A 24,326-nucleotide genomic window follows, 5' to 3' on the forward strand; every position below is an offset into this window, starting at 1 on the left:
CTCCCAGAGGCTTCAGACACCCCTGGTTTCTTGGTTTCTGGGTAGAAAACGGGAAACCTCGAACCAAATTCAACAGCCAAACAACGTGCATCACCTGAGGTCAGGAGTTCGAGACCAGCCTGACCAACATGACGAAACCCAGTCTCTATTAAAATACAAAAATTAGCCGGGCGTGGTGGTGTGCACCTGTAGTTCCAGCTGTTTGGGAGGCTGAGGCACGAGAATCGCTTGAACATCTGGAGGCGAAGGTTGCAGCCAGCCGAGATCACGCCACTGCACTCCAGCCTGAGCGACAAGAGCGAGACTCCGTCTTAAAAAAAAAAAAAAAAAAAACTATTTTTCTAATTCTTCCCTCAGTACCCTTGTGAGTACCTTTTTGTTTCTATTGATTTGTAACGAAGCCCCTTAGGGCTCTTTACAAAATTCTTTTTTTTCTTCTTCTTCTTTCTTTCTAAAGAAGAATCTTAACAAAATTCTTAAAGCAGCATCTCCAAGAAATATTGTCAGAGATTTCACAAACCTGGGACAATTTAAGAGACACTTATACTTCCTTCTGTATGGCCCAGCCACTTAAAGTCTGCAGCCCAGAGTAGGTTATTTCAGAATTGCCTTCTCGGCTGGGTGCGGTGGTGCACGCTCGTCATCTCAGCACTTTGGGAGGCCAAGGCGGGCAGATTAGGAGGTCAAGACATCGAGACCATCCTGGCCAACATGGTGAAACACCGTCTCTACTAAAAATACAAAGATTAACTGGGCGTGGTGGCTTGTGCCAGTAGTCCCAGCTACTCAGGAGGCTAAGGCAGGAGAATAGCTTGTATGGAGGTTGCAGTGACCTGCGATCGTGCCATTGCACTGTAGCCTGGGCAACAGAGAGAGACTCAGTCTCAAAAAAAAAAGAATTGCCTTCCCTTCTAAGGGCCTCCGGCCGTTTGGCTTGAGCAACAAACATCAAATCTGTCTCCGTCCTAGAGCTTAGATGTTATTCATGGGCATCATTTATGTAATATATAGTTTGTTAAGTTTCAACAATCAAAATTCTACAAAGGTACAAGGGAGGTTGACAAGAATAGAATTTCACATTTTATGCATGTTGAAGTACGTTTTTATGCCTTGGCATTAACCTTTTGAATTGACAACTGATTCTACAGATTGAGTTATAAGAAAAAAGCAGAATTTGGCCATGAAAATGAGGGGAAATACATAAGGAATGTGATCCCTAGTACTTAAGACCCTGGCCTAAGGTTTTCATGGTTTTTTTTCCTTTTGTTTTAGAATTGGGGTCTCACATCATTTAAACCCAGGAGGTAGAGGTAGGAGTGAGCCAAGATCGCCCTGCTGCACTCCAGCCTGGGGTGGGGGGAGGGGGGCATAAAGTGAGACTTGTCTCAAAAAAAAAAAAAAAAAAAAATGGGGAGACTCGTTTAAAAAAAAAAAAGACCATCACTTCTCGGCCCTTTTGCCTAAGATCAAGTGTTAAAAAAAAAAAAAAAGGCCAGGCACAGTGGTTCACACCTACTGTAATCCCAGCACTTTGGGAGGCCGAGGCAGGCGATAGTTTGAAGTCAGGAGTTCAAGACCAGCCTAGCCAACATGGTGAAACCTCACTCCCTATCCCTACTAAAAATATAAAAATTAGCCAGGCATGGTGGCAAGCGCCTGCAATCCCAGCTACCCAGGAGGCTGAGGCAGGAGAATGGCTTAAACCTGGGAGGCAGAGGCTGCAGTGAGCCGAGATTGTGCCACTGCACTCCAGCCTGGGGGACAGAGCAAAACCTTCATCTCAAAAAATAAATAAAAATAAATAAATAAAAGAAATAGGGTCTTACTATTTTGTCCAAGCTGAGGGAGTCTTTCACCTCAGTGTCTGGAGTAGCTGGATCTAGAGGCTTGCAACACTGTACCCAGCTCCAGAACTGCATTTTTTTGAGGGAATATTAAATCAGTATGAAGAAAGAGAAAAGAAAATCACTGGACATGAAAACAGCCTTTAAGTTCTTCTGAGATTGCTGAGAGCATTCAGCTTGGGTTAGAGGAGTGGTTTCCAGGTTGAGAAAAACAAGGAGACATGGGTCCTTGGTAGAAATCTTTGGGAGCTTTTATTTCAATGTGGATTCAGAAGCCTGTTATTATCTGTGATAGCTCACACCTATAATTGCAGCACTTTGGGAGGCCAAGGCGGGAAGATCACTTGAGCCCAGGAGTTCAAGTCCAGCCTGTGCAACATATTGAGACCCTGCCTCTACAAAAAATAAAGAAAATTAACTGGGTGTGGTGGCCCACACTTGTACTCTCAGCTACTCTGGTGTGTGAGGTAGGAGGATCACTTGACCCCAGGAGGTCAAGCCTGCAGTGAGTGGTGATGGTGCCACTGCACTCCAGCCTGGGCAGAAGAGCAAGACCCTGTCTCAAAAAAAAAGAAACCTGGGACTGTCATCCAGTTGTCTAAGTATCAATCCCTTAGCTTGGAATTTCAGGCTTGTTTTGTTTGTTTGTTTGTTTGTTTGTTTGAGACTGAGTCTCATTTTTGTCGCCCAGGCTGGAGTGCAGTGGTGTGATCTCAGCTCACTGCAACCTCCACCTCCTGGGTTCAAGCAATTTTCATGCCTCAGTCTCCTGAGTAGCTGCAATTACAGGCGCATGCCATGTAATACCACATGCTTTGTAATACCACGCCTGGCAAATTTTTGTATTTTTAATAGAGATGGGGTTTCACTATGTTTGCCATGCTGGTCTTAAACTCCTTACCTCAGGCGATCCACCCACCTTGGCCTCCCAAAGTGCTGGGAGTACAGGTGTAAGCCACTGCACCCAGACTTCAGGGTTCCTAATATGCCCACAACCTGCTTTTCCCATGGAGTCTTCCATTTTTCTTTTCTTTTTTTTTTTTTTTTTTTGAATTAGAGTTTCACTCTTGTTGCCCAGGCTGGAGTGCAATGGTGCGATCTTGGCTTACCACAACCTCCGCCTCCTGGGTTCAAGCAATTCTCCTGCCTCAGCCTCCTGAGTAGCTAGGATTACAGGTATGTGCCACCACGCCTGACTAATTTTGTATTTTTAGTAGATACAAGGTTTCTCCATGTTGGTCAGGCTGGTCTTGAACTCCCGACCTCAGGTGATCTGCCTGCCTCGGCCTCCCAAAGTGCTGGGATTATAGGCATGAGCCACCGCGCCCGGCCAGAATCTCCCATTATTCTTTTACACATGCAACTATGATTTGTTTTCTGTCATCCAAATGCTTGCTTTCATGACATTGCTTTCCCAGTTCATCCTAAATGGGTTGCTTTGAGGCTGTGCCTACTTCAAACATCAATTTAATGCATTTCCTCCAGAGAGTATTTGCCCCACCATCCAGTGATGCCCCTTTTCTAAATTCCCCTAATCATATATTGCCTAGTGATAATGATTTTTATTGCAGTTTTACTATTTAACTTCTATATTTTGATTTCAATCTTCAGGTGCTTATGTCTTGTGTAAGGGATATATTTCATGTACTTCCTCGGATTTCCTTGGCCTTGTTTGCTTTCTGTACCCAAAATCACTTGCTCTGCATGGGGCTTACCAGTTGCATTTCTGGAGTCTCTGTCTTCTCCTGCCACTTAGGAACAATGCAGGAGCTAGCTTCTCAGTGCCTGCTGGGAGGGTCTGGATAATACATGCTGGAATTATGGGAAGGGTCACTCCCCATGGAGCAACTTGTGCCAATTGAAACCAGTAGACTGAGTGAGCATGATACTTAAATTCCGTTTTCTTCTTCCTTCCAAAGGTGGTTTCTCCAATGTGTCTGGAAACAGACAAGACTGAGCGAGGGTACCTGCTGAACAACTGATAGGTCTCTTGTGGCTCATTTTCAAGGAGAGGCCAGCAAGGTAACACATCACCATGTATTATTTCAAATCCTTCTCTACCTAACTTCCTTCCAGATTTCTTCACTCTGGCTGTCCTGAATTTGTACCTCCCACATAAAGCATTGGCACTTAATCCTTACCTTGAGGGCAGGATTCACACATTTTTAATGTTTCTGTTATCCACAGCACCTAGTACATGGCATTTAGTATTCAGTAAATATTATAAATAAATGATCAAGACGCAAGAATTCCCTTTCCAGTATAAATAACTATGGTACTTCATTAGAGAACAAATACACATCAACATATAATTTATAGTATCTCATGATGTATATTTTAGGTGTTTTTAATTTATGAAAATAGAGACAAGGTCTCACTACTGTTACAGCTCTTTTACTCCCATAGTTCGATGAGTTCTGAGTTCTTGTCCCATGACTGAGAAGAATGAGGTACGTGGACACTGGAGAGTAAGTAAGGCAGAGTGGATTTTATTGAGTGACAGGAAGGCTCTTGATGGTGAGAGAGGATCTGAAGGTGGGTTGCTGGCCACGAGCCTGAGTCTATAGGTTTTTATGGGCTAGAAATGGGGAAGTGCATGCTGGTTGGTCTGTGGGTATGCTTGAAAAAGCACCATTCAGTAATAGGCACGATAGTGTAGAGGACCAATCGGGGAAGGGTAGTTATGTGTAAAATAGGTGAAGGATAAGGACCAATCAGGAGAGAGTGCCAAACAAGAATGGGAGTTCTCAGTTGGGTTCATGGATTTATCTGGAACTCATAGCTTGGTTTTTAGGCTGTAGACTGTCCTTGGCTTGAAGGTTGAGTTTCACAAGGGACCCATCCCTGTTTACCTAGGAATTTACCTGCCTCCTATTGCTATCACTATGTTGCCCAGGCTGGTCTCAAACTCCTGAGCTCAAGTGATCCTCCTACCTTGGCCTCCCAAGGTGCTTGGATTACAGGCTTGAGCCACCATGCCCAGCCTTGTTTATTTTTTAAATATGTAATATATTCACATGGTTCAAAATTGAAAATGTGCAAAATGGATTAACAGTGAAAAGACTTCCTCTTATCTTTGACCCCCTTAGTTTTCTTTCCTGACAACTAATATTATCACTTTCTTGTCTATCTCTGCAGAAGAAGTTTATGGATATATAAACTCATATGCATTATACACACACACATACACACACACACACACACACACACACACACACACACACACACATATTTGGTTTTGCACCACTTAGCAATATATATTGGAAATAAATATTTGAAAAGAACACCGCATTTGGTGATAACTTCATATCATTACACAAAGAGCTTCTTCATTCTTTTATATGGCTACAAAGAAAGTATCTATTGTGTCAATTTGTCATAATTTATTTAACATCCTCTCTTTGCTATAAAAATAAGAATATAATAAATTGTGTATATTTTTGCCATTTGCAAGATAAATTACTAGAGGTGGAATTACTGGGTCATAGGATGATAGGTTAGTTTTTGACGGATGGTATCAACTCTTTGAGGGACGACTTTTGCTCTTCAGGGGTCTTAACTGCTTTCCCCTTCTCAATTACCTGCACAGCCCTCAGCAAACTGTCCTGGAGAGCCTGGTTCTTTACCATGTTGGTAATGAGAAACGTGATGTCTCTGATATACATCTGTCTCACTTTAGCAGCATAGTGTTCTGCCTTGTTACCATGTGCGATAAAGAAGGTACAAAGTGCTGCAATATCTCCTTCTTGCAGCCCACACTCCTCCAGAATGGACTCCCATACAACTCTAATGCGCTTGTTCTTAACTTTTCGTCTGAGGACAGAGGCTAAGGTTGGAAGACCTCTCACCAGATCTGGCAGCTTCTCAAGCACACGAGTATGCAAGCGGATGAGTACTTCAATGACATAGCTGTATACAATATTCAATTCCATTGAAGTGAACCTACAAAAAATATGGAGAGCTTCTTAAGCAGTCAAATATTTTATGTAGAAAGAAAAAATAAATTCTTTTAGGATAACTCAATATTAACCCACTAGGAGAACCATCTGTTGTAATTTAGAAAAATATTTACCTTAGAATTCAAATTCAAACACTTACCTTTTTTTTTTTTTTTTTTTTTTTAAGATAGGGGTCTCACTTTGTTGTCTAGGCTGTGCTCGAACTCCTGAGCTCAAGTGATCCTGTCACCTCAGCTTCCCAGAGTGCCAGGATTAAAGGCACATGCCATCATGCCCAGCCAATACTTACTTTAGAATTAATGCAAATAGGCTGGGCACCGTGGCTCACTCCTCTAATCCCAGCACTTTGGGAGGCCAAGGTTGGTGGATTACCTTAGGTCAGGAGTTCAAGATCAGCCTGGCCGACATAGTGAAACACCCTGTCCACTAAAAATACAAAAATTAGCTGTGTATGGTTATGCATGCTTGTAATTGCAGCTACTCAGGAGGCTGAGGTAGGAGAATCACTTGAACCCAGGAGGTGGAAGTTGCAGTGAGCCAAGATTGCGCCACTGCATTCCAGCCTGGGGAAGAAAGCAAGACTCTGTCTCAAAAAAAAAAAAAAAGAATTAATGCAAATAAGGCTTTGGGAAGCAAGAGACTCTGTGAGGAGATAACTGCTACAGTGCCTGGCATATGAAGACGTGCTGAAACTAATCTTTTTAAAAAAACAAATGAACCTATGAAAATGTAATTGCTTTATAGTCTGCTGTTGGAAACATACTAAAAAATTCAATTTTGGAATGACCACTGGAAGCTCTTACAAAGTCACAGAATTCCACTGATTTCTCAACTGGGATTACAGGCGCCTGCCTCCATTTCTCAACTCACTTGAGTGCCAGAACTGCTGTCCACATCTCATCTTGAGCTGCTTGGCTTGCCAGAGTCTTCCTATGATGTTCAAATTTCTGCATCAGGTTATCCTTGGTGAAGTCTAGTTCTCTGAACTGTGCTTCTAACGCTTGGAGTTTGTGGTCTACTCTGTAAGATAACAGAATCAAAAGTTTAGGTTACAGGACAAAACTAAGATTTTGCTTTAAGCTAAGGCTCTAACATGTTATTTACAACCACTACCAAATTTGGATACCTTTTTTTCAACTTTTACTTTAAACTATGAAGGGAAAATGGGTAGCTATTTGAATTCGAAAGTTTCAACAAATGGTCCGATTTGCTGTTCACTCTAGCCATCGTCCTTGTCCTTTCATTCCATATATTACAAACTTTTGAATTGTCTAATTACTTGAATTGCCTGCTATGTCTTGTATTATACCTTATACTTTATGTATGTATGTATGTATGTATGTATGTATTTTCTAATACAGAGTCTCACTCTGTCACCGAAACTGGAGTGCAGTGGCAAAATCGCTACCTTCCAGGCTCAAGTGATCCTCCCACCTCAGCCTCCTGAGTAGCTAGGGCTACAGTTATGTGCCACCACACCTGGCTAATTTTAAAAAAATATTTTTTGTAGAGATCGGATATTACTATGTTTGGCTGGTCTCAAACACCTGGGCTCCAGCGATCCACCTGACTTGACCTCCCCAAAGTACTGGGATTACAGGCATGAGGCACCATCCCTGGGCTATTCTTTATACTTTTAAGAATATTTTATGTAAGCATTTCACAACAATCATAATAAGTAAAGCAGTCCTTTTTACTATTTTACTGTTAAAGAAATTGAGTCTCAAGAAGACTGAGACCAAATGTCATAAAGTTAGCTAGTGCTGAGACCAGTATATAATAAGGTGACATTTTCTACCCTATTCTAATTGTCCAACTCGTATCCTTTCTTCCAGGATCAGCTCAAATCCACTGCCTTTTTGAATCCCCATTTACCTTGAGATCTCCTTGCCTTCCTACTTCTCACTCACAAGGACTGCCTCTGTGAACCCATCTCCCCACCTCCTGCTTTACTATTAGGGTTAGCCTTTCATGAACTAAACTGTAAGTTATTGGAGGGAAGGAATCAGAGACTATTTATTTTTTTTTTTTTTATTTTTTCTGAGATGGAGTCTCGCTCTTGTTACCCAGGCTGGAGTGCAGTGGCACAATCTCAGCTCACTGCAACCTCCACCTCCCAGGTTCAAGTGATTCTCCTGCCTCAGCCTCCCAAGTAGCTGGGATTACAGGCACGCGCCTCCACGCTCAGCTAATTTTTGTATTTTTGGTAGAGACCTGGTTTCACCATGTTGATCAGGCTGGTCTTGAACTCCCAACCTCAGGCGATCTGCCTGCCTTGGCCTCCCAAAGTGCTGGGGTTACAGGCATGAGCTGCCATGCCCAGTAGAGACTATTTCTTAGATACCTTTATGCCTGTCCCCCAATACCCAACAAAGGTCTTACACTGTAATAAAAGATTTCTTGTATGATTGACATCTTTGATGTGAATGAGATGCTGAATTCTGTAACCCAAAATAGGGATTCGAGTAGCTCTGAACAGCCGTGATCATCAGAGGGTGCTGTGGTACCAGAATTATGTCTAATTAACCACAAAGACTGGAGCAACACAACTCACTTGCCTAAGCCACCTACGTTGTCTTTATGAGGGCAGTGATGCGTAGACACACGTGCTAGTTCTCTGACTTTCCATGTCCCCAGTGACCTGAATACCTTTGCGGTTGCCCGGCATTCTATTCTTGATCATCTTTTATTCTTGGTCCTGAATTTCTCCCAAGGCTAATTCACCTTCAGGTATTAGGTTTCTTCTAAGCTTTAGACCTGTATTTTCTTTTTTCTTTTCTCTTCCTTTATTTTCTTTTAAGACAGAGTTTCACTGTATCTCTCAGGCTGGAGTGCAGTGGTACGATCTCAGTTCACTGCAACCTCCAACTCCTGGGTTCAAGAAATTCTCTTGCCTCAGTCTCCTGAGTACCTGGGATTACAGGTGCCAACCACCACACATGGCTGATTTTTGTTTTTGTTTTTTTTTTTTTTTGAGACAGAGTTTCACTCATGTTACCCAGGCTGGAGTGCAATGGCGCGATCTCGGCTCACCGCAACCGCCGCCTCCTGGGTTCAGGCAATTCTCCTGCCTCAGCCTCCTGAGTAGCTGGGATTACAGGCACGCACCACCATGCCCAGCTAATTTTTTGTATTTTTAATAGAGACGGGGTTTCACCATGTTGACCAGGATGGTCTCGATCTCTTGACCTCGTGATCCACCCATCTCGGCCTCCCAAAGTGCTGGGATTACAGGCTTGAGCCACCGCGCCCGGCTGATTTTTGTATTTTTGATAGAGATGGGATTTCTCCATGTTGGCCAGGCTTGTCTCAAACTCCTGATCTCAGGTGATCCGTTTGCGTTGGCCACCCAAAGTGCTGGGAGTACAGGTGTGAATCACAGCGCCCGGCCTAGACCTGTATTTTCAACTATGTTTTGTGCATCTCCAACAAGATGGAGCTACCAAACCTCATCTCTCCTAAGCTTAACCTACTAATACCACCCCCATCTTCAGAAATTACTGTGAAGGAATGTTGTCACTGCTTTACACATAGACAAGACTCACTATAAAATGTTCACTTTGTGGGAATATAAGCCTGTGTGACCTAATATGCCAGCTATTTCTGTCTACAAGTCAAACCTATGTTATTTGGGCTGGGTGCAGTGGCTTACACCTATAATCCTAGCATTTTGGGAGTCTGAAGTGGGTGAATCACTTCAGTCCAGGAGTTTGAGACCAGCTTGGGCAACATAGTGAGACCTCATCTCTACAAAAAATATAGAAATTAGCCTAGTGTGGTGGTATGTGCACTTGTGGTCCCAGCTACTGGGGAGGCTGAAGTAAGAGAATTACTTGAGCCCAGGAGGTCAAGGCTGCAGTGAGCTGTGATCATGCCACTGCATTCAGCTTGGGCAACACAGTGAGACCCTGTGTCAAAAAAAAAAAAGTCAGCCATGTGCAGTGGCTCATGCCTGTAATCCCAGCACTTTGGGAGGCTGAGGTGGGTGGATCACAAGGTCAAGAGATGGAGACCATCCCAGCCAACATGGTGAAACCCTGTCTCTATTAAAAATACAAAAATTAGCTAGGCGTGGTAGCACGCGCCTGTAGTCCCAGCCACTCAGGCAGGAGAATCGCTTGAACCTGGGATGCTGAGGTTGCAGTGAGCCGAGATCGTGCCACTGCACTCCAGCCAGCAAGACTCCATCTCAAAAAAAAAAAAAAAAAAAAGTCATTTGATATACCATTTGTATTAACTTTCAGACCTTTAACAGTATGTTGCTTATAGGTCATCTGTAGCTTGAACCTCAGAGATGAACTCTAGCTTGTCAGTCAGTATAAAATTTTACAATTGCAGCAGTTCTTTGGAATCCTCTCACCAAAGGACAGTCCCTGGCCAGTCCAAATAAATCTAAACCAACATGCAACTCTGAATGCAGCCTGTTTTTTTTTTTTGTTGTTTGTTTGTTTGTTTTACTACTAGTTCCTTGGTTCCATTAATGACCTCACCATCTATCCAGCTGCTTGAACTAGAAATCTCAGAATAATTCTCAACTGTTTTTTCTCCCCCTTTTATGTCTCTCTAACCCATTCCCACCTCTCCATCTCCACTAAATGAGTTTCTCATCATCTTTCACTAGGACCTAAGATTGCAGAAGCCTAACTGGACCCCTGTTTTCAATTTCCAATCCATCCTCCAGACACATTCTTCTAAACCACAATTCTGATCCTGTAACTCAACTGCTTATAAATGGTTTATGCCATCCTGACTTGCCCAGTGATATACTTGGAGCCAAATTGGATCTCCTCAGCAGGAAACACAAGGGCCTTTACCCTTTGCTCCTGTCTTCTGCCAGTCCCTCGCCCATCCTAGTCATCAATTACATGAGACATCTGGTGGCTACCTGAGTACATTATGCAATTCCAAGCTTACGTATGGCTTATATGCACTGTTTCCTCAGCCTAGAATTCCTTCCCATATTTTTCTGCCTCATAAGCTCCTACTTGTACTTTAAGATCCAGTTTAAGCTGACTGTGGTGGCTCATGCCTGTAATCCCAGCTTTGGGAGGCCGAAGCAGGCAGATAACCTGAGGGTTTGAGACCAACCTGCCTAACATGAAGAAACCCCATCTCTACTAAAAATACAAAAATTGGCCAGGTGGCGCATGCCTGTAATTCCAGCTACTCGGGAGAATCGATTGAACCTGGGAGGCGGAGGTTGCAGTGAGCCGAGATCACGCTATTGCATTCCAGCCTGGGCAACAAAAGCGAGACTCCATCTCAAAAAGAAAAAGATCCAGCTTAAATGACCCTATATGAAGAGTTCCTTTTTCTAGTGTCAAAGGCAAAATTGATTGATCCTCCCTTCATATTCCATTGTCCTTTAGGAGCATCACCATTGTAAGGTCAATGACATTCAATTGTAAATATCTTTGAAACTTTTCTCTTTCCTACAGGCTGTGAGCCCCTTGAGGGCAGAAACCACGTTTTACTTATGTTTGTAAATCTAAGATTTAGCACATGCATACATTGAATGGAGTTACAGCACCTGGAAGCAGACTTTTCTTTATTATTAATTTACATAGATTTGGGCCTGGAAGACTTAAACCACTGTAATGGAGACATAATTCTTTTTTTTTTTTTTTCTTTTGAGACGAGTTTCACTCTTGCTGCCAGGCTGGAGTGCAATGGTGCAATTTTGGCTCACTGTAACCTCCGCCTCTCGGATTCAAGTGATTCTCCTGCCTCGGCTTCCCAAGTAGCTGCGATTACAGGCATGCACCACCAAGCCTGGCTAATTTTGTATTTTAAGTAGAGATGGGGTTTCTCCATGTTGGTCAGGCTGGTCTCAAAGTCCTGACGTAAGGTGATCTGCCTTCCTCGGCCTCCTTCCTCGGCCTCCGAAAGTGCTGAGATTACAGGTGTGAGCTGCCGAGCCTGGCCTTTTTTTTTTTTTTTTTTTTTTCAGACAGAGTCTTGCTCTGTCACCAGGCTAGAGTGCAGTGGCACGATCTTGGCCCACTGCAACCTCCACCTCCCGGGTTCAAGGAATTCTTCTGCCTCAGCCTCCCAAGTAGCTGGAACTACAGGCACCCACCACCATGCCCAGCTAATTTTTGTATTTTTAGTAGAGACAGGGTTTTACCATGTTGGCCAGGATGGTCTTGATCTCTTGACCCTGTGATCTGCCCACCTCAGCCTCCCAAAGTGCTGGGATTACAGGCGTGAGCCACCGTGCCCAGCCATAAAGACAGAATTCTAATGAGAATTTCTGTAGTTCTTTGTTTATTTCTATTCTTCATTCTTCTCTTACCCATCTTCCCAGAATAGCAGACCCATGCTTGCTCCCTTACTATACCCCTCAGCAACCTTTTCATTGCCTCCTTCAAGGATATCAGGGTTGTGGTTTCACTGTTCATCTTCTTAAGGCAAAAGGAAATAAAACAAAGCAAAACAAAAACCAATAAATGTTTGAATCCAAATTTTCTGCTGTCTTCCACTCAGCAACAGGCAGCAGTAGTATGAGCATTCAATCTACATTCTGCCTGAAAGGTCACTCAGTTCAAGAAGCTTTTAATAGCTTGCACATCCAAATATAGTTTCAAATAACTGATCCTGTGAACACAGGTGTCCTGGAATGCACTATAACATTTGCCTTTGAAAACTGAACCATAGTACATCAACATAGAACAACAACCATGTATAATTATGATTCTGTGTATATGCTGGTAAATGTATATACAGATACATTAATGTAACATATACTAGGATTAAATTTGATGGAAATATTACTCTCATATTTTAACAGCTTCATTATTTAATTACAACCTAAATTAGGTTTAAAGAGTACCCCAGATCTTTTATGATCATGGTGACGATATCAAAGCAAAAAACCTAACCATGATTAGAAACTACTAAAAACTTGTTATGGCTGGGCATGGTGGCTCACTCCTGTAATCCCAGCACTTTGGGAAGCCAAGGTAAGAGGATTGCTTGAGCCTAGGAGTTGAAGACCAGCCTGGGCAACAGAGAGAGACTCTGTCTCCACAAAAATTAGCCAGGGGTGGTAGTGTATACCTGTAGTCCCATCTACTCAAGAGGTGGAAGTGGGAGGATTGCTTGAGCCCCGGAGTCTGAGGCTGCAGTGAGCTATGATCATGCCACTGCACTCCAGTGTGTGTGTGTGTGTATACATATATGTATGTATTGGGGGAGACTGAGCTTCTAGTATTAGATTAGGAATTGAATATAAATATGGAAATAAAATAGGACTTCTGTTTTCTCTTTTAAATTTTTTTTGAGACAGAGTCTTGCTCTGTCACCCAGGCTGAAGTGCAATGGTGTGATCTCTGCTCACTCTATTTTTAGTAGAGACGGGGTTTCACCATGTTGGCCAGGCTGGTCTCGAACTCCTGACCTCATGATCCACCCGTCTCAGCCTCCCAAAGTGCTGGGATTACAGGCGTGAGCCACCGCACCTGGCCTAGGACTTCTGTTTTCATAAGATTTAAAACCTAACTGGGAAGATAGAATATATCCTTAAATAGAAAATGTATATGGGATGTGTGCTAAGTAGATAGAGACCATAAAAATAATAGAAGATGAAAGACTAAGTCACTGAACTCTTGGGTCATTGGGGAAATACTCATACTGAAAATGATACTTGGCTTGGCCTCAAGATCAAGGTCTTTGATTATCAGAGACGAGTGTGAAAGGTATTACAAACTGGAGAAATTGTGTGAGCAAAATCACAGAGGTGGCAAAGTAAATGATGTGTTCTGGAAACAATGCGTGGGTATGTTTTGAGCAAAAGATTCATATAAGAAAAAGAAAACAACCACAACATTTAAACTCTAAGAGCCATGTCATGTATTTGTTCATTCACTGAATAATTTATTCACTTATTCAATACTTACTGAACCTCACAAATATTAACTGAATGGATAAAATCTACGAATGAATGAGCAGCACTATTCCAGGCATTGGCAATACAGTGATAAGTAAGGTGAAATCCTTGTCCTCAAGGAGCCTACTAGCAGGGACACAGCACACAAGAATTACAAGAGAGGAGATGCATCTAGCTAGCCTCGTAGGTGTTTTGACAGATGTGAACTGTTGGTTCTAGAAGATTAATCTAGGGCCAGGTGCAGTGGCTCACACCTGTAATTCCAGCACTTTGGGAGGCCAAGTCGGGCAGATCACTTGAGGTCACGAATTCGAGACCAGCCTGGCCAACATGGCAAAACTCCATCTCTACTAAAAATATAAAAATTAGCCAGGCATGGTGGCACACACCTGTAGTCCCAGCTACTTGGGAGGCTGAGGTAGGAGAATGGCTTGAACCCAGGAGGCCGAGGTTACAGTGAGTTTAGATTGCAAATGCTGAATTTAGATTGCAACTGCACCACTGCACTTCAGCCTGGGTGACACAGCAAGACTCCACCTCAAAAAAAAAATGATTACTCTAGCAGTGGTATTGTAGTATAATGTGAAATATAATACTTTTCCCTATTTCAGTCAAAAAGCTCCGAAAACCCTTGGAATTTCCTGAGTGATAGGAGGGTCTTTTGTTATTCATAATGAGCCTCTTTTGATCACACCAGAGTTTATGCTAATGAAGTGATTTAGGGTGGTGCAACTAGAATAGTTTCCAAATGGATTGGTCACTATAGGTTGGAACTGTCAGCTCCACCCACCAACTTCTAGGAAATGGAATGAGTGAGCTAGAGATTAAGTTCCATAAAATCTCAGGCAGGGCACAGTGGCTCACACCTGTAATCCCAGCACTTTGGGAGGCCAAGACGGGCAGATCACAAGGTCAGGTGATCAAGACCATCTTGGCTAACATGGAGAAACCTTGTCTCTACTAAAAATACAAAAAATTAGCCAGGCATAGTCCCAGCTACTCAAGAGGCTTCGGCAGGAGAATTGCTTGAACCAGGGAGGTGGAGGTTGCAGTGAGCTGAAATCACACCCCCGCACTCCAGCCTGGGCAACAGACACTCTGTCTCAAAACAAAACAAAAAACTCTTGGACAATGAGGTTTGATGAGCTTCTGGGTTGCTGAATACAAGGAAGTGCTGGTGCGGTGGTGCCACAGAGAGGATGTGGAAGCTCCACAGCACCCCACCTCCCCCTGCCCCCACCCCGGCATACCTTCCCCTACGCATCTCTAAAACTGGCTGTTGATCTATATTCTTTTTTTTTTTTTTTTTTTGAGATGAACTCTCACTCTGTTGCCCAGGCTGGAGTGCCGTGGGGCGATCTGGGCTCACTGAAACCTCTGCCTCTGGGGTTCAAGCAGTTCTTCTGCCTCAGCGCACTCCCCCCTTCCCCAGTAGCTGGGATTACAGGTGCACACCACCACTATTACAGGAGTTATTAAAAACTTATTTTAGGCAGCGAGAAAGGGTAAAAGAGTCCTCAGTAATGCTTTTTCTTTTTTATAAAAAGCAGTTGCCCCAAACATTTCTTTTCTAACAGAAAATGGCCTGAAAAACCAGACCTGCAAGTATTGATATACAAGCCACAGGCTTGCATCTGAAAATGCTGGTGGCTAAGAGCCAGGTTCACCAAATATGGCAGTTCCTGCTACTTTTTCTTTGTTACCATGTATGCAGATATCATGGCAGCCAGGTAGAAGCCACGTGTACAGGTATGATGTCCAGCCAAGTAGCCACATATGGATATTAAAGGTTAGGGTGGGAGGGCCAGTTTGTGTGTGTGTGTGTGTGTGTGTGACAGCCTTGCTCTGTCACCCAGGCTGGAATGCAGTGGCATGATCTCAGCCCACTGCAACCTCTGCCTCCCAGGTTCAAGCAATTCCAGGGTTTCACCATGTTGGTCAGACTGGTCTCAAACTCCTGACCTCATGATCTGCCCACCTCGGCCTCCCAAAGTGCTGGGATTACAGGTGTGAACCACCATGCCCAGCCATGGAGGGCCAGTTTTTTTGTGGGCTACGTGAATGACATGCCTGGTCAAACCAATCCCCTCGTCCCTATGCAGATAAGATACCACCTCCTTAAGCCTGCCAATATAACTGACTGCTTTCTGCTAAAGGAGTTTTTTCTGTTAGGCGTCCTCCTCCTCCTGTACAAGGAAGCAGTTCTCTTCCTTCTTGCCAATTAAAGTTTCCGCTCCTTAATCCACTCCACCTGTGTCTGTGTTGCTAATTTTCTCAACACAAGACAAAGGACCCTGGGTGTTTCCCCAGACAATGAAGCCATATCACCATGCTCAGCTGGTTTTTGTATTTTTAGTAGAAATGGGGTTTCACCATGTTAGCCAGGTTGGTCTCTCCTGAGCTCAAGTGATCCACCTGCCTTAGCCTCCCAAAGTGCTGGAGGCAAAGGACCCTGGCACGAGACAAAGGACACTGGGTGTTTTCCTAGACAATGGAGCCATATCATTTTTGGGGGCTCGTCCGGAATCCCAAGGTACGACATTCAATGGAACAGTGAGTAGAGCAGCAGACTCAAAATCTATCCTTCCATTCCAAGGCTCTTGCCCTCTATTTAAAAATCAAATCAAATCAATAACAAGCATCCATCAGCCAGTTAAAGACACAGTTAGTGTGGCTTTCATTCTTAAAGACTTGGATGTCAGGCTTACTAGGGAGACTATGGAGAATCCCCCAATATCCGTTGATAATTGGGCATGTTGGTCATGCTTCAAACCAGCTTCCTTTCATGAGGAAATCTAACCATCCACGAGGCCAGGAAAAGTTCTGAAGCAATTGAGAATTTCTGGCCAGTGTACCCCCTTGTGTTATTCAAAGCCTTCTAGACTGGAGTCAGCCTCTGACAGCTTGCCCAGGTGTTGGTAAAGGATTCCCAGCTAGCCTGTCACAAAATTTCCCTTCTGTCTGTATCTGCAGTCACTATGTCTCTTATTCTCTCTGTGTGTCAAATGTGAGGGAATTTTTACAGCCCAGAGAAGTAATCGGGTTAGGCAAGATCAGGAATTGCTATAATAACTGTGCAGATAGCTCAGGAAACTGCTCTTGGGATCTTCTAGGAACAGAGGGTCTCCCCTTTCCCCCACAGTGAGGTCACTCACCACTATTCCATGAGCAAGCACATGGTATTTCTAAGCCAACATCGCCACCTTGGGGAAAAAGAAATCCTCTCCATAGACACATTGTTCATTGTTGGTCCACGGTAGCTTCCTAAGTTTTCCTTTTTGCACCTTTTTTTTTTTTTTTTTTGAGACAGAGTCTCACTCTGTCACCCAGGTTAGTGTGCAGTGGCACGATCTCAGCTCACTGCAGCCTCCGCCTCAGGGTTCAAATAATTCTCCTGCCTCAGCCTCCCGAGTAGCTGGGATTACAGGCACCCACTACCACGCCCCGCCAATTTTTATATTTTTAGTAGAGACGGGGTTTCACCATGTTGGCCAGGATGGTCTTGATCTCCTGACCTCATGATCCACCTGCATTGGCCTCCCAAAGTGCTGGGATTACAGGCGTGAGCCACCGTGCCTGGCCTTTTGCACCTTTCTTTATGATGCTTCTGTGAATGGGAAAATTCTACCTCCAATAATTAGAAGTAAAATGTCCTCTGCAGTCAAATTTTAGTCTTGATACTGTCTCATCAGCAGGAAAATCCTCATTAGGCACTTAGGTCCTTTTAAGGCACGTATTCTGTCTCCAATTAAAACAGTACTTAATTAGTAAGAGGATTTTAAGTCCAGAAGTTAACCAGAACCATTTTCTAAGGGTAAATCCTTTAGCATGGGCCATAATAGCAGGCAATCTAGCACATTCCATCCATTAAAGGAGCCTTGCCTTTTACATAGTCTTACCCAAGTTCCATTTTTTCAGGGAGGCATATAGATCACACAAGTCTAGGAAATAAAAGGGGAATCACAAACAGAGAACTAGGACAATGTGGTTATGCATGACTAATCCCATCCTCTAGTTTCTCTGGTTCCATGGCTTGAGGTCACACCTACAACCATGGGTGCCGCATTTAACAAGGTGCTGGGATCCAGGAACCAAAGAGGTATAACAGTCGCGGGGGACACTCCCACTGTCTTCTTCTCCACCCTGGGTCACACACTGAAAGGAAGGAGACCAAAAGGATGCTTTTTTCTCACTTCTCTTTCTAGGTGGGTAACAGACCATGTTTGACCTGCAATTCTCTCAAGTGCATTCTATAGCACTGGGACTCCTTCAGCCTTGAGACTTTGAAGAAAAAGGGCCTCATATTCTATTGTACAAGGACATGGCCTTCTTACCATTTTAGGGACTGACAAACCTGCTGAAGGGAAACTTGATCTTCATATTATCCAACAATTAGATCTTTTCTACAGAGGGAAGGGCAAATGGTCTGAGGTCCCCTATGTACAGGCTTTCTTTGCCCTTCGAGACAACCCAGACCTTTACAGGCTTTGTACAATGGACCCAGTTCTTTTAGCAGCCATGGCAGGCAAGCCTGCAGGGAATAATTCCCCAGAGCTAAAGCAGACTCCAGAGAAACAATCTGAAACAGCTATTGAATTTCCCAACGCTTACAATCTGCCTCATCCAGAACCCCTTCCTGTTGGGGGGGAAGCCCCACAAGAGCCAAGGCAAGGGCCTGAAGGCTCAGCCTGTTCTCATATAGAGCAAGAAACAAATTAGAGATATAGTTACATAGTTATTCCTATATATATAATCACATATAATCACATAGCTATTCATATGTAATCACAAACATATATATAATCTTTAATCTTACTAATAAGTCTCAGGTGAAGAAGCACAGGACTGAAGTGGCATTGGAAAAGAAGTGACCTTAAGGCAAGATGCTGAGCCCTCTGTCATGCCCACATAAGGGCTGCTGGAGGGTGCCTCGGCTGTGCAACAGTGTCAGCGCTGTGAAAGTGCCCGCTGTTTAGCCAGCTAGGGAAGGAGATGTCCAAGATGACCAAGACGTCTCCTTCCTGGAGGAGTTAGGAGAAAACTCTGCTTCTCCAAGCTCTTGTGGTGGGCCTGACGGCTGTCAGGGAGCCCCACAGACATCCAGGGACTTAATTGTCTCTATGTGGTGCTGTGCTTCAGCGGTCACGTTCCATGGCTAATTTCAAGTTCTGCTTCTGCACCTGGTTCCTCTTTTTCTTATAAGAATTAGTAATAATAACATAAATCTTAGTGACCTTGCTATTTCTCGACAAGTATGAAAAAAGTGCTGATGCTTCAGGTTTTCCCCTCGCCTCTGCTTTTTTAAAGTCTTGGGCCCCCTATATTCAAGACCCGTGATTTACCTGACCCTATCACTGACCACCATTACCTCATCCTACCTGCCCTTCCCCCGCTTTGTACTCAGTAAAAGTCAGAGTGTCCAGGCACTCGGGGCCGCAGCTGGTCTCCATGCTTTAGGAAGCAGTGGACCCCTGGGCCCAAACTCTCTTTTCTCTATCTTTGTGTCTTGTGTCTTTTATTTCCAGTTTCTCGTCTCCACACCAGCAGGGAGGGACTTACTGGACCCTGTAGGGCTGGACCCTACACCTTCCAATTGTACCATCAGCTTCTCCAACTCCACCATCTTCAATATTACCCACTTTACCTGCTTCACTCTTACCTCTGCAGGAGATGCCTGATGGAAATGGTGCTATGAAGTTTCATGGGCCCTTCTCATTACAGGATCTTAAGCAAATAAAGGGAGACAGGCCAATTTTCTGATGACTCTGATAGGTATATAGAAAGTTTCCAAAGTTTAACTCAGATGTTTGACCTCACATGGAAGGATGTTATGTTGCTCCTAAGTCAGACTCTCACTGCAGCTGAAAAGCAGGCAGTTCTTCAGGCAGCAGAAAAATACGGAGATGAGCAACATGTCTGCTATAGCAGACCAAAGAGAAAAAAAAGGAGATAGGGAAGGTGAAGAAAAAATGGAAACTGTGTTCCCACTAGGCAGAGAAGCAGTTCTCGTAGACAGCTCTCATTGGAACCCCAATAACTCAGTAGATGAACGCAAAAGAAAGCACTTTTTAATGTGCATATTAGCCTTCAAAAAACCAGGGCCAAACCTCTTAATTATTCTAAACTGTCCATGATGGACCAAAAACCATGTTGTCCAGGCTGGTCTTGAACTCCTGATCTCAGGTGATCCACCCAACTTGACCTCCCAAAGAGCTAGATTACAGACGTGAGCCACCATGCCTGGCCAAATTTTATTGTTTAGAACAGTTTTAGGTTCACAGCGAAGTGAGTGGAAAATACAGAGAGTTCCCATATATCCCCTGCCCCTCAGAGACACAGCTTCCCTATTATCAACATCTCCCACCACAGTGGTACATTTGTTAGAATCCATGAACCAACACTGACACATTATCATCCAAACGCTATAGTTTATGTTGAGATTCACTCTTGATGTTGTATGTACTATGGATTTTGACAAATGTATAATGACATGTATCCACCATTGAACTATCATACAGGATTATTTCACTGCCCTAAAAGTCCTCTGTACTCTGCCTATGCAGCTCTCCCTCTCTCTAAACTCTTGACAGCCATGGGTCTTTTTACTATCTCCATAGTTTTACCTTTTCCAAAATGTCATATAGTTGGCATCATATAGTATGCAGCCTTTTCAGATTGGCTTCTTTTATTAAGCAATAAGCATTAAAGTTTTCTCCATGTTGGCCAGTTGCGGTGGTTCACGCCTGTAATCCTAGTACTTTGGGAGGCCGAGGCGGGATCATCTGAGGTCAGGAGTTCGAGACCAGCCTGGCCAACATGGTGAAACCCTGTCTCTACTAAAAAATACAAAAATTAGCCAGGCATAGTGGTGGGTACCTGTAATCCCAGCTACTTGGGAGGCTGAGGCAGGAGAATCACTTGAACCCAGAAGGCAGAGGTTACAGTAAGCCAAGATCATGCTATTGCACTCCAGCCTGGGTGACAAGAGTGAGACTCCATCTCAAACAAACAAACAAACAAAAAAACCCACAAAAGTTTTCTCCACGTCTTTTTGTGGCTTGAGAGCTCTTTTTAGCACTCAAAAATATTCCATTGTTTATTCTACTGTTTATTCACTTTATTTGATACTGCAGTGTATTCATTCACCCACTGAAGGAATCTTGTTTGCTTCCAAGTTTCTGGCAATAATGAATAAAGTTGCCGTAAACATCTGTCTGCAGTGTTTTTGTGTGTGCATATAGACTTTTATCTCCTTTGGGTAAATACCAAGGAGCATGATTGCTGGATCATATGGTAAGTGCATGTGTAGTTTGGCAAGACACTGCCCAGTTGTCTTCCAAACTCACTGTATCATTTTGTATTCCTGTGCTAACCTACCCTGTGTTAGCCAGACAGATTTCATTTTGCTGAGAGTCAGACAGACTCCATCTTAACCTCCACCTTGCCCCTCCTGCCATTTCTCCTTTGAGTGTATATCTGGGTCATGTTCCTGCCCTACTGGAGGTGTCTTGCATACTCCAAGAATTGCTTCATCCGTCTGTGGCCATTGGGATAATGGAACCATGGATTGAGACTCCACACTCACCTTGTATCTAGGACACATCTCAGTCACACACACTCGATCTCTGAAAATACCCAGCCATGAAGGCAGTACTTACAGTTTGATTTCCCTGCCTTGGCTCATGTACAACGAGGTTGCCTCGTTGCCTCAGTGCCTGCTTTTCTCCCTGTGTCACCTCCGCTTCCTTCTGAATAACAGTCTTGGGTTTGTCTGTGGCCTCTGTGCGGAGCCAGGACGCCCAGACAGAGTGGCCACTTAAATCAGGTGGGATGTATCTCCCCTCTCAGCCAGAGTCCCACTCCACACAGGCACAGAGATCCTAGATGAGCCCCTAGGTTTGTGAGAAACACGCATTTACCCGTCTAAACCCAAAGAATGGACTCAGAGACACGAAGAACAGCAGAAGCAAGACTTAATGATAGTCTTGCAAGATTGGGTGTCTAGTAGACAGGCACACCTGGAGCAGCTATAGCAGGTAATTTATCTCCTAGCATACAAGTCCCTCCCGCAGTTCCTCATTGGTCAAGTACTGTGGGGTTACAATCTTCCCGGACTTGTCTAACTTTCATTTTCCCCCTTATAAGGTTATATCCTGGTACCTTTCCCACTTAAGTTTTGATTTCCCAATAATGAAACTTTCTTCCCTTTTATGAACTGACCCCTCCTCTACATTCTGTTCACTTCTCATGACCTTCAAGGTGCATAAGTCGTGCAGTTTGTTACAGCCACAGGCTGGCTGCCAGTGCTTAGATTTATCATGCCTTGAAAATGGACCATTAAAATTTTTTTATGCATACTAAGTGATGTGTTTTCAGATGTGCAGATGATATTATCAGATTATTTTTTAGGTATGATAGTGAGGCTGTGGTTTTATGAGAAATTACCCTCTTTTAAAAATGTTTCTGTAGAGGCCTTGGCTGTACAAAAGATCAAAAAAATTAGCTGTCAAGGTGGCACACGCCTGTGGTTCTAGCTACTCAAGAGACTGAGGTGCGACAATTGCTTGATCCCAGGGGTCTCAGTATGTCACCCATGCTGGTCTCAAACTTCTGGGCTCAGTCGATTCTCCCTCCTCAGCTTTCCAATCTGTTGGGATTACAAGCATGAGCCACTGTGCCAGAACTGCTCTTGTTTTTAGAAAAGCGTATGCTCAAGTACTTAGGGTTCAACTTTCATAATATTTACAGTTTATGTAGTTTACGTAGCCTACATTTAAATGGCTCAAAAGAGAGACTTAAAGCAAAAAATATTACCAGCTGGTAAACTGTACTTTCTTTTAACTTTTCTATAAATGTGAAATTATTCAAAATTTTAAAATGAGGAAAATGGCCACGTGCAGTGGCTCATGCCTGGAATCCCAGCACTTTGGGAGGTTGAGTTGGGTGGATCACCTGAGGTTGGGAGTTTGAGACCAGCCCGGCCAACATGGTGAAACCCTGTCTCTACTAAAAATACAAAAATTAGCCAGGCATAGTGGCATGCACCTGTAATCGCAGGTACTTGGGAGGCTGAGTCACGAGAATTGCTTGAAGCCGGGAGGCAGAGGTTGCAATGAGCTGAGATTATGCCACTGCACTCCAGCCTAGGCAACAGAGTGGGACTCTGTCTCAAAAAAAATGAAATTAAAATTTAAAAAATAAATAAAATGAAGAAAGTGAAATAAATGTTCCTGAAGAGAGAGGTAAAACCTTTGGCCCCACATTTCTAGAAATTATTATTATACCTTTTTCAAATACACTTCTCAGAAAGGTACTGAGGAAACATTAGTTATGTTAAAAATGCAAATACACATAGACCTTTAATATACTGATACAGGAAAAGTTCCCTTGTCCCCCTCGCAGGGCATGCGATGGGGGTGTGGCTTGCTTCTTCTGTGCCCTGCAGCTCAAACCTCAAGGAGTGCATACAGATGGGCAGGCTGTGGCGCTCCAACCCCACAGCAGTGTCTAAGGGTGAATGTTTACAGCTGAAGCCCCAGTGGGTGTGTGTTAGAGGGTGCTCTTTTAATTTAGCAGCTGTAGGCGGCTCGTGTTAGCTCAATTAGATCCCCTACCTTATCACAAGGACAGAGAGCGTTCTGCATCCCAGGGTTCATTCCTTGGTGTACAGGAAAAATTGGATCATACATGGGCTTCGAGAATGAGTGCAAGGTTTCATTGAGTGGAAATAGCTTTCAGCAGATGGGGGAGCCAGAAGGGAGATGGTTTTCCCTTGGAGTCAGGCTGCTTGGCAGCCCAGGCTCTACGCTGACTGCCCCAGACAAACTCTGCCTTGTTCTACAGGTCAATGGCCTGCAGCATGCCAGTGTCTGTCAGTGTGCTCTTCCGCCAGCGTGGTCCCCTGGACGACCTCTCCACGTGTGTGTCTGCCCACTAGGGTCTCAAGGGTTTTCATAGGCACAGGATGGGGGCATGGCAGACCAGGGTGGTCTTGGAAAATGCAACATTTGGGCATGAAGGCAGGAGTGCCTGTCCTTACCTAGATCCGTGGGCACAGGCCTGGGTGTGGAGCCCTAGCCAGGGACCACCCTCTTCCCTTCCCAGTACTTCTCTGCCCACCTTGGATATCAATATCCTGAAAATCCCAACATTTTGGCATTCAAACTAGAGCTTCCAGGCAACTTATCATATCTGAGAGGAGCACAGGAGTGACAGGCAGCCTGTCTCAGTTGTAGTTCTAGAACTGTGGTTGATGAAGGAACACAACTTTCACAGCCCAAGCCCCCTGGTCTGTCACCCGCTACAGTCCCTCTGGAGGCCTAGCTGCAGGAGAATCACATGCCCTCCCCACCACCTCCACCCCTGCCGAGCTCACGAAGTCTTGGGGAAACCCCTGACCAAGAGGAGGTCAATCCTGTTATGCCCCTAGCATCCTATAGCAATCCTGAAGCAGAGATGAGGGAGAGAAGGAGGGAATTTGCAGCAGAAGTCAGGGCTGAGAGGCAGAAATAGAGAAGGCAGAGATGAATTCCTTAGGGGTCTTGTCTTCCGAGTAGCTAGGACTAAAGCCTGGGCCACACTGCCTGGCTAATTTTATTTTAATTTTTTTTCAATTTTTAGTCAATGGGGTTTTGC

General features: G+C 44.0%; 1 protein-coding gene across 2 annotated transcripts; it reads right to left on the bottom strand.

Annotated features, from left to right (window-relative positions):
- Nucleotides 1-4,189: 4,189 nt before the first annotated feature.
- Nucleotides 4,190-12,374, bottom strand: SMCO1 (single-pass membrane protein with coiled-coil domains 1). Of its 2 annotated transcripts, none has more exons than XM_032298129.1 (3): nucleotides 12,099-12,374; nucleotides 6,674-6,823; nucleotides 4,190-5,786 (listed from the first exon to the last, which is right to left on the bottom strand). In XM_032298129.1, the coding sequence occupies exons 1-3, from the start codon at nucleotides 12,122-12,124 to the stop codon at nucleotides 5,342-5,344; spliced, it is 621 nt and encodes a 206-aa protein (XP_032154020.1). In that variant the 5' UTR covers nucleotides 12,125-12,374; the 3' UTR covers nucleotides 4,190-5,341. The 2 variants fall into 2 exon arrangements, with proteins under 2 accessions (XP_032154020.1, XP_032154019.1); XM_032298128.1 differs by having other exon boundaries at nucleotides 12,155-12,361.
- Between the last annotated feature and the right edge of the window lie 11,952 nt (nucleotides 12,375-24,326).

Source organism: Sapajus apella, unplaced genomic scaffold, assembly GCF_009761245.1.
Source record: "Sapajus apella isolate SASKATOON/1434 unplaced genomic scaffold, GSC_monkey_1.0 scaffold38, whole genome shotgun sequence".
NCBI lineage: Eukaryota > Metazoa > Chordata > Mammalia > Primates > Cebidae > Sapajus > Sapajus apella.